Source organism: Austrofundulus limnaeus, unplaced genomic scaffold (genome assembly GCF_001266775.1).
Source record: "Austrofundulus limnaeus strain Quisiro unplaced genomic scaffold, Austrofundulus_limnaeus-1.0 Scaffold87, whole genome shotgun sequence".
NCBI classification, from domain to species: domain Eukaryota; kingdom Metazoa; phylum Chordata; class Actinopteri; order Cyprinodontiformes; family Rivulidae; genus Austrofundulus; species Austrofundulus limnaeus.
In genome coordinates, this window is record NW_013952489.1 from 1,876,944 (window position 1) to 1,888,298 (window position 11,355).

An 11,355-nucleotide genomic window follows, 5' to 3' on the forward strand; every position below is an offset into this window, starting at 1 on the left:
CCTCTTCTAGTCAGTAACAGCCAATGAGAGCCGGGATGAATGTCTTCCATCCATCCATTACTGTTTCTTCCTTTCAGGGTCATGGGGGTCACTGGTGCCCATATCCAGCAGTCAGAGTGCGAGGGATGGGGTACACCCAGGTCGCAAGTGGTAAATGTTACTGAACTTATAGAGCACTTTTCAAGTACCTCCGGACCCCAAAGTGCTTTACACTAACAGACATTCACCCATTCACACTCACATTCACACACTGATGATGGCAAACTACACTATAGCCACAGCTGCCTTGGGGCACACTGACAAAAGTAAGGCTGCCATCCACCGGACCCTCTGACCACCATCAGTAGGCAAGGTGGGTGAAGTGTCTTGCCTAAGGACACAACAACTGAGACGGCTGGATGGGGGATCAAACCAGCGACCTTCCGGTTCCAGGACGACTCACCTAACCACTCCAACACAGCCACCTTAAGTCCATCATAGGGCACACGAGGCTCTCACCTAGGGACAATTTAGGGTTATCCATTAACCTAACAGTCACGTTTTTGGTGTGTGGAAGTAAGACAGAGAGCCCGGAGAGAACATGCAAACTCTACCCAGAAAGGTCCCCAGGCTGGGATTTGAACAGGCAACCTTCTTGCTGAGAGGCAGCAGCTCTACCAGATGAGCCATCAAGCCATCGTGGAATGTCTTACCAGTGTCAATCACGCTCATGCACACACTGCTCCTGCCCTTCACCAGCATGCTGATGGTCATGCTCTGTATTGCTATTGTGCTGCAGCTGCTGATGGTGGAGGAACAAGCTAAAGCTACAGGAAAACTGACAATTTCTGAGAGTTCTAAATGTTCTGCCATTGCTAAAATCCTTGTATTTGTATAACATACAAATACAAGTATTTCATTCTTTTATTTTCACCCAGTGTACAAACTCACTCCCTTAGGACTAAGGCTTTTCACTCAAACCGTCCCAGAGTACAGAGAGTGCACACCCAAACTTTCACTAGTGTTCTTTTTAATTGAGCTCTGGATGAACTCTTTAGAAGTGAAGGTAAAATATGTCTCTAACTTCTTATTTCCTCACAAAACGTGGAAATCAAATACCTGAAACATGTCATAACCAGCGGCTTCTGACAATTAAGATCACTTAGTAATCTTTCAGACGTAGTTTTCACATACTGTGGTTAAGGCTTACTTTCTACTTAGTGTTCTGTCTGTCTTATTAGGAGTGCTGTCAGGGAGTGAAAGGCACAGGTGTGTGGAAACCATGGTGACCCTCTTCTATAGTTCACACATCAACATGTTTTTTGGCAGATTAGAAATCTGTTTGAATTGCATTCAGCATGAAATGTTAAATGCATACATCAGCATCATTTAACATTCATTTAGCAATTTTCTAGTTGCCCTTTCATCTCTGTAGTGGTCAAGGGATTTAGGGAGCAGAGGGTGCAGCAGCACCCCTTGTTGGGTGACGGAGAACAAGCATATTTATATAGGAGTATGGAAGAAATGTTTTGTGTTTTATATGTTTGTGAGCAGCTATAAAATTTGTTATAGGTAAGGTGATATAATTTCCCTCAAATTAATCATTTTCTAATAGCAGAAGCTCTGTATTTGAAAAGAGAGCAATATTATAACAAAACTGTTCTTCAAGAGCAAATTTCTGATACCTCCACCAACTGGAACAGAATCTGCAGCTCTAATATCCACAGGCAGCTGATGATCTCTTTACCAGACAGAGTAAACACAAAACTTTATCAATATATATTGACTGTCTAAATGTTTTAAATGCCCATAACCTGCATTTCATTGCATATATGTCTTTTAGTAGCATCTATGCTTGTGTTAAAAATATGTTTAGGGACTAAAAAAAACACATCAAACAAATACACTGAAAATGTATTTTAGATTTTATTTACACGTATTTAATATAATAGTTGACATTTTAAAACAGGTAAATTGCCAATGTAAACCTGAGAGAGCCTCTGGATTTTTGTGTTTTTTATTTGAAATGTTTTAGAAATTAATTTCCACTAAAACTGTGCAAAGATGGAATATTCTGGACTGGAAGGTCAAAAAATATGTGCAGTCTGGTACTGTCATCTGGTGGTGAAACGTGTTTTCACACACAGAAATACATCAAATTATATGAAAAAAAGGTTCCATTCATCCATTAGCTTTACCTGTGTCTTCCTTTTAGGGTCACAGGGGGTCACTTGTGCTCATGTCCAGCAGTCACAATGTGAGGGGCGTGGTAAACCCTTCACAGGTCACAAGTCCATCACAGGAAAATTCTGGAAGGACAGTTTTTAACACAACAGAAATACTGTAAATTGAGGTTTTAATTTATACTGAAAAATATTCTGAACTACAGATTCTTGTTTTCAGATTTAAAACCTCTATTAAAAACCATATTTTGTCTTAGAACTCTCCTTTCTTTTTATCACATTTTGGTGGGTTTTTTTTTCATTTTTCTTTTTCTGTTTTTGTTTATTGTTTTTACTTTTCCACGACGTGCATAAGCAAATTGAAACTTGTTTTAATTGTCAGGTTTTCTTGAGTGTTTTAAAAAAAAATGTCTGTAATGTCTTCTTCTCTCTTTTCTTTTAACTTTTTACTAATGGGCTTCAAAAATGTTTTTAGTCAAACTATTGAACACAATTTTTTTGTTTTAATTCACTTCCATTTTAGGAGGAATCAAAACTTAATTTTTGGATTTGTTTTCTGTATTAAACTGATTTCAACCAGCAGAGGGCCATGGAGATGCAATATTAAAAAAGTTCCAGGTACCTAAATTTTTTCTAAAACATTATGTTAATTTTTGCAGCAGCACATTTAGAGACATTTAAGACAGAGATCATTTATCATCTACAATTTTCATTTAATGGGGAATATTATGCATAATTGACTTGTTTGCGGTTTGAGGTCCAGTAGGGATTTGATAAAGCTCTATAAGTTCAGTCCATTTACCATTTTTATCATTTAAATCCTTTTACAATTTAATTCCCTCATCACACACAACCAGAGTGTTGTTTTGACTCATTCATGAGTGTTTAAGGAATCCTTGAATCTCCTGTGGCCATGTGGAGCTGCCTAAACACTTGCTGGTACAAAGCACTGCCTATTTACACATAGCTCCTCCCTGAAGCACACCTCCTCCAAAGTATTGTTTGAAAATGTGCTGAAGTGGGAGCGTCTGAAACAGTATGAGGTTCTTAAAGAGATAAAGGCCAATTTTAAGGTGATTACTATAATGAAAATTCAAATTTATTTTTCAAATATACAGCTTTTTTCATAACAATCAAAGGTAAAATACTGTAGTTACTTCACTGACATATAATTGAACTACAGTCTGTGCCTGGAAAATACAAAATACACCCCCCACCCCCCCGATCAAATCTGTGCAATTTTCATTTTCTGAAATGTAAAAAAAGAACTTTTGTAGCTGAAATGATTTCTGAAAAAAAAATATATAGTTGTTTATTAAAATAAAATTGTATTTAGAGATTTGACAATTCATTGAAAAAACCCAAAGATTTATAGTCTACCAAAATAAAATTTGATTAATAAAATATAATAAACAAGAAAACAAAAAAAATACTGTGAAAAATAAACACAGAGAAATATATCAAATTATTAAAAAAGTTCCATCCATCCATTAGCTTTATCTGTGTCTTCTTTTTAGGGTCACAGGGGGTCATTTGTGCTCATGTCCAGCAGTCAAATTGTGACAGTCACAATTTTTTATCATGTTTAGAAATTAAAAAGAAAAAGAATTGTATTACCTTTTATTATATTTGATAAATAAAATTTGAGAACAGTTTAGAAATTACACAGAAAATACAATTTAAATAAATGTACATAGTCTTTGTTTCTGCCATTTAATATTTTAGTGCAGTTTTTCTTGTATTTAATGTGTACTACAATTGTGATCACTTTGATTAAAATACAAAAATAAAGCTTTATTAGTATTAGAAGATGTGAGCTTCAATTTTGCTTTTGCTGCATTTTTTCCTAAATGCATTCATGTTGGTCAAAGAAATGAACACCTTTTTGAAATTGTTCATCTTTAGAGTGAGTCAGTAAAAATGATTAAATATGTCTGGATTCTGCACAAGTTTAAGCTCTTAAGTGAGGGGGAAACGGACACACTGGATGGGAGTAATTTGTCACCTGAGCTGAGGAAACGCAGAGAGCTGAGTTCACTCTGAGTCACACATCGCCTGCAGACGGACAGAAATGTTCCCTCCGAGTGGAGACTCAGAGAAGCTGCAGAATCAGAGTAGCTGCTGATGATTTGCTGTCAGTTTTCTTTCTTATTGTGGGAGCTTTGCTTATTGGACCGATTTGCATTCCGAGTGTCCCGAGGAGGAATTTTTATTTTTATTTTTAGGAGACAAATGTGAATGAAACAGGAGAAACTCTGTGCTCTCTACATTCAGACATTGGAGGACGGTTGTATGTGTTTCTGGATCATCTGGGGAAAACACATTTCAGAGAAGATACTGAAATGTTTTGATATATGCATATATAAAAATGGAAAACTACACCATGTGGAGTAATTTCACCCAGGTTCTGTCGGAGCTGGACGGGATGAGTGAAGAGGAAGAGGAGGGGGATGGAAGCAGCGGACTGCGTGTCCTCATTGGCTGTGTCCTCTTCCTGCTCATCGTGTCCACGCTGCTTGGGAACATGCTGGTGTGCGCGGCTGTCATCAAGTTCCGCCACCTCCGCTCCAAAGTCACCAACTTCTTTGTGATCTCGCTGGCCGTGTCCGACTTGTTTGTGGCCGTGCTGGTGATGCCCTGGGAGGCCATCACGGAGGTCACCGACACCTGGCTGTTTGGAGGCTTTTGCGATGTTTGGATCACCTTTGACATCATGTGCTCCACGGCTTCCATCCTCAACCTGTGCATCATCAGTGTGGACCGATACTGGGCCATCGCCAGCCCCTTCAAATATGAGCGGAAAATGACCCACCGGGTGGCGTTTGTGATGATCGGAGTGGCGTGGACGCTTTCGATTCTCATCTCCTTTATCCCGGTGCAGATGAACTGGCATAGGGCTCAGGATGAGGTGACAATGCAGCATTTGGAGCCACTATTGGACAGGAACTTCACAAACACCAGCACCGTTGTAGCCATGAGCTGTGTTGCGAATCTGAACAAAACCTACGCCATCTCTTCTTCCCTCATCAGCTTCTATATCCCTGTGGTGATCATGATTGCCACATATACTCGCATCTACCGCATCGCTCAGACCCAAATTCGCCGAATCGCATCTTTAGAACGGGCAGCGGAGCAGGCACAGATCCAAGGTCATGGTGCGAACAGGAACCAGCCTCAGCACCGGGCCAACGATGAGGCCTGCTTAAAGTCATCGTTCAAAAAGGAAACCAAAGTCCTGAAGACCCTTTCAATCATAATGGGGGTTTTTGTGTTTTGTTGGTTGCCATTTTTTGTCCTGAACTGCACTGTCCCCTTCTGTGACCCGCCGTGTGTCAGCGACACCACTTTCACTGTTTTTGTCTGGTTTGGCTGGGCCAACTCTTCTCTCAACCCGGTCATTTATGCCTTTAACGCAGACTTCCGTCGAGCTTTCACCACCATTCTGGGCTGCAACCGAATCTGCTCAAACAACGCGGTGGAAGCTGTGAACTTCAGCAACGAGCTTGTCTCTTACCACCACGACACAACGCTGCACAAGGAGCCACTGGTACCGACTCAGCTGCAGCAACGTCCCCATAACCTGAGCATTGGGTCGGATTGTCTGGAGGACATGAGCGCGCAGTTTGAGGAGGAGTCCAACATTTCGAATGGTTCTCCAAGCTGCGACAGGCTGCTGCTGCTTTCCACTACAGTCCAACTGGAGGACAACACAGAGATTTCTCTGGAGACCATCACACCTATCACCTCAGCTGCAGGATTGGAAAGGGATATTTTAATGCCAGGACAGGTTCTAGAGGATGAGTAGCAAAGAAACTGTGGTGTCGTATCAACCCAGGACTTTTTCTTTTCTTTTCTTGAGGTGGATACAATACCCTTGCCATCTCAGTCAGACACAAAACTGAGATGTTAGTCTGCAGTGAGACATCTAAAAATAAAATGATTCATCCATCTGTTGTATCACTTTAACCAGTTCAGGCTCTTGAGGTGCTGGTGCTGGTTTCCAGTAGTGAAGAAGCAGAAGGTGTGTACACCCTGGAACTTAACTTAACTTAATTTAGATTAAAAACACATATTAATCACCGATACGTTATGATCATAGTTTATTTATTCACACAATTTTTTAGTTTAAGAAGTTTTGGTGAGCCACTGAATTGTGAACAAAGAGCGATAAACATGTAATTTCCTGTTTTTAATAATGCAAAAATAAAAGACTTTTTAAAATTTGGCAAAATGAGTCAAGTAATCTGACATCACTGTTGACAGCAAGCCTTGAGGCTCACGCAGAGCACACAAAGTCACTATGCCACCTCATCTAATTAGGTCAAGATGAATGAAGTTGAGGATTTTGCATTGAAATCTTCATGGTGACAGGACAAAACACTGCAGAAATACAATTTTCTACATATTACAGACAGACCAAGGTTTCTATTGCTTGTTGTTTACGATTCTTCTTTTTTTTTACATTTGTTTAGGACAAGTTTTCACACAGTGACAGTTTGAGTCATACTTCTTTCTGGTACATTTTTGTCTGCCTGTCTGATAAGAGGTGCTGGGTACTGTTTTTCCCTCTGCTCTGCATAATTGTCATGGCAACAAGTGGGTCAACGTAAAATGAAATTCAAAAAAAAAAATATAGTGAAATGCTTTCTTTCTTTTTTTGTTGAGTTATGCTTTGTGTAAATGGAACTTTTCTTTTGCATTGAAGGTATTTTTTCAAATGTATGTAAAACATATGGTTTATTTCACTTTGTGAATTAAACTATATTTAAGCCTGAAAATAAACAAAATGTATTCATGTATTTTATTCAGGTAAACAAACAGCATTGTGTTTTGGAAGGCTAATGAAATTAATGAACACTCTGAAACTCAACTTCCCAGTGTGTTACGTTATGTTAGGTTAAACACTGACTGATGCTGATGTACAGGGTTTTAGAATAATAATAATTAAGTGTAAAACTTTCTCTGTTTTTCTTCCTTTAACTGCTGTAAAATTAGTTTCACCACTTTGCACATAAATACAAGTTTTGAGGTAAATGTTCTCTGTCTCTTAAAGCCCAAAACTAAAAACAGGGCTTTCTTTTTCCAGCGACTGTATCCTGAAGACTTTTTTTTTTTTTTTTTTTGGCCATTCTGGTGGGAAACTCATAATGTTACATTGGCAAAGATTTTATGTTAAAACAAATGTCCTGATGCATCTCAGTAATCCAGGTAAAAAATCAAAAGGAAAAAATTGTATAGGTCTTCTAGATGGGTTCTTCTTTAATGAAACGTTTCGTCTCTCTTCTAAGAGACTTCTTCAGTCTGAGAGTTTCAGGCAAAATTCAGGCTTTTGAGTCCTGCCTCCAGGTGACTGATACTCACATCACATGGCTATCGTTCACACCTAATTAATACCTATTGTTAACAGGGGGTGAAGAGATACTGCCAATGGCAGCGCTGTAGGAGGGGGACAGCTGAAAATGGAGGCCTCCACCTCTGTTTAATGATGGACGGTCTTTCTTCACAAAAATGGCTTCTTTTACTCCTCTCTCAAACCAACGTTCCTCCCTATCAAGAATGAGAACATCCTCATCTCTGAAAGAGTGACCGCTGGCCTGTAAATGAGTGAAAACTGCAGAGTTCTGGCCATTAGATGTAGCTCGTCTGTGTTGGGACATTCTTTTGAACAGTGGTTGCTTTGTTTCCCCGATGTATAACTGGTCGCAGTCCTCCTGGCACTTAACAGCATATACAACATTGCTCTGTTTGTGCCGGGGCACCGGATCTTTGGGGTGAACCAGCCTTTGCCGTAATGTGTTTTGGGGTTTGAAAGCTACTGGGACATCATGTTTAGAAAATAAACGTCTCAGTTTCTCCGAAACACCCGCAACATACGGAATAACCACTGGTTTGGGTCTGGGTTTGGGGTCTTCATTTTCACCTGAAGGTTGCATGGAATCCTGTCTGTGTTTCCTGTCTGCTTTCAGGAAAGCCCAGTCAGGATAACCACACTGCTCCAGGGCCTGTCGTGTGTGTGATTTCTCTTTCTCCCTGGCTCCTGGGTTTGTAGGGACACTGTCTGCTCTGTGGGACAGAGTCCTGATCACTCCTAACTTGTGTTCCAGTGGGTGGTGGAGTCAAAACGCAAATATTGGTCTGAGTGGGTGGGCTTACGATACACGCCAGTTTCCAACCGTCCTCCATCCGAAACCGAGACATCGCAATCCTGGAACGCCAACCTGCCATTTTTTACATCCTCTCGTGTGAACTTAATATATTCATCCACAGAGTTGATGTGATCAGTGAAATGTTGGACTTCCTGGGCTTTAATTTTAACCCAGGTTTCGTCAACATATCTGAACCAATGGCTCGGTGGCACCCCTGAAAAGGACATCAAGGCTCTCTTTTCCACTTCCTCCATGTATAGGTAGGTTTGCAACAATAGGAGAAACTGGAGATCCCATGGCACACCCATGTTTCTGCCTATAATATTGCCCTCCGTACGTGAAGTAGGTTGATTCCAGGCACAGTTTGAGGAGTTGGCACACTTGTTCTGTGGAAAGTGTGGTTCTGCTGCTGAGAGTGGTGTCTGATTTCAATCTTGCACAGACCACATCCACTGCCTTATCAACAGGAACGCACGTGAAGAGCGATGTAACATCAAAAGAGACCATAGTTTCATCCGTCTCCATGATGACATCCCTTACCTTGTCAACAAAGTCCATAGTGTTCTGTATGTGATGTTCTGAGCTGCCAACTGAAAAGCTATCTGAAACTCTCAGACTGAAGAAGTCTCTTGGAAGAGAGACGAAACGTTTCATTAAAGAAGAACCCGTCCAGAGGACCTATACATTTTTTTTACCTTTTGATGTTAAAACAAAGTTTTAAAAAATTCAAAAGAAGAAATATAAGCTGGGAGGGGGTCTGTTTTTTTTTGTTCTGTTTTTTTGCAGTGGCTGTGTTTGGTATGCTTCTGTGCTTTCAATAACTGCTTTCATCTTCAGTCAGAAGTGGAGTTGAAACAGAGCTGAGGCACCCAGGGGCCACACAGGGGACAAGAGACGCTGAACCTCACAGGTGTATTGTAGAGCAGGGTCAGAGTGCATCATCACACAGTAACTGAATCTGAATACTGGAAACTCGGGCTGCAACAATGTCAAACTCCAGCCTTATCCTGCACTTCAAAATTTGCATCTTTAGTTAATTATGGTGCAGACTGAGCTGGAAACCACTGGTGATGATGAGCTAATGCAAAATCTCAGTGGTTTTAAGTGCCTGTTAAAATGTACAAAGGCAGATAAGAGCAATTGAAGTATGAAAATGACATAAGTGATCCCTAAAAAAAAGCAGGGCACATCTGTCAGTTTAGAGTTAGATGACCATTCGCAGGAAGAACTGATATTTTCTCTCTTATCTTTTAAAGTAGAAAAGCTCCGTCTTTGTCTCAATAACAGTCAATTTGTGGGAGAAGAATTCCTTCCATGGAATATATAATATATATAATTCTGACACATTTAGGCAAAAGCTGATGCAAACTGAGGCAATATTTCTTCTAAAATCTGCACAAAACAGCTTGCCTTTAGTGTTCTTTTTTTTCTTAACATCGTTTGTAGTCTTTGACTTTGACTGAATTTCAGACAGACACACATGATTTTGTTTTCCTTGTGGTTTTCTTAATCTTTACAAATATAACTCATCAAAACTTAGTAAAATCGTATCGCAGTGACACAACAACAATCATGAAAATATTTTCTCAGAGTTTATCTACACTTTAAGAACAGAGAATTTGTGTTTCTGTTGTGGAGCAAAAACTATAGTTTTGATTTTCTTTAATTTAACAAAAGAAAAACAACATAAGATCAAAAACATAAAATAAAAATTATACACAGTACAGACCAAAAGTTTGGATACACCTGATTCAAAGAATTTTCTTTATTTTCACGACTATGAAAACAGTAGATGCATACTGAAGGCATCAAAACATTGAATTAACACATGTGGAATTATATATTAACAAAAAAGTGTGAAACAACTTAAAATATGTCCTAAATTCTAGGTTGTTCAAAGTAGCCACCTTTTGCTTTGGAGAACTGTAAACATTCAGACGATAAAGGGATAATAATTGATTACTGCAACAATGCAACATCTAGTTCACAGTTATTGTCATGATATACTTGTCCTCAAACTTGCGTCCTCTACCAGAGGTCTTGGAGCTTGTGGGCTCTGTTCTGTATTTTAGCTGTTCCTAGGACTGATCTCTTCTGGACGGATATTTCTGAGGTTGTTCCTGGGATCTGTCTAAGCAACTTTTTCAGTTTGAGGGTTACAGTACCAAGCGTTCCAATGCCTGGTACTACTAGCATCTTGACTTTCCACAACTTTTGTATTTCATTTTTCAGCCATTGGTAATTGTTAATTTTTTGTGCACCTTCTTTCTGATGTTACTGTGACTTGGGATCGCTACATCTATTACCACTGCCTTCTTCTTTTGCTTGTTGATCACCACAATGTCCAGAAGGTTGGTCATCACTGATTTTTCAATCTGGATCATGAAGTCTGACAGTATATTTGCTCTTGCATTCAGCACCATCCTCGGTGACATCTTCCACTTTGACTTTTGGACCTCCAGTCCAAACACAGTCCAGCCACTTGTATTATCAGTATTACTGCAGCCCCTTGATCATGGCACTCCATGTATGTTTTGCCTAACTGGATCTTATAATGTGTTGGACTGTCTCAGTGGCATCTTTGCAAACCCTGCATCTTAGGTCTTGTCTTTTTTTGATCAAAGTCTTTTTTTATTATTTTTTAACATAAACCACACACACACACACACACACAAAAAACTAACTAACAAAAACACAAACATCCGAAATCCCTCCCATCCCACCCCTTCCTATACCGGATCTACTGAAACAACATAAATCAATCTTATATTCAGACAACAGTGATACAATGCACAGGTTTGTGTACAATGAAACAATATTTGACCTTTACACAAAGTTGTCTGCCGAAATTTTTTCTACATAAGATATAAATGGCTGCCAGATGTCAAAAAATTTGTTTACAGATCCCCTAACAGTATATCTAATCCTCTCTAAATGAATGTAAGACATAACTTCTCTTAACCAATGACCATATACTGGAGGATGTGGATCCTTCCATCGAAGAAGAAGAAGTCTTCTAGCCAGTAGAGAGCAGAAAGCTAACACCG

The 11,355-nt window shown here is 39.6% G+C and overlaps 1 protein-coding gene across 1 annotated transcript; it reads left to right on the plus strand.

Moving 5' to 3' along the window:
- The first annotated feature begins 4,530 nt into the window (after positions 1-4,530).
- LOC106520069 (D(1)-like dopamine receptor) lies at positions 4,531-5,967 on the plus strand. The gene has a single exon (XM_014011993.1). It carries the CDS (start codon positions 4,531-4,533, stop codon positions 5,965-5,967), a length of 1,437 nt encoding a protein of 478 aa, XP_013867447.1.
- The last annotated feature ends 5,388 nt before the right edge of the window (positions 5,968-11,355 follow it).

Bases quoted from the DNA above. Each gene is read 5' to 3' on its own strand.
- LOC106520069 (XM_014011993.1), top strand. From the start codon at position 4,531: ATGGAAAACTACACCATGTGGAGTAATTTCACCCAGGTTCTGTCGGAG.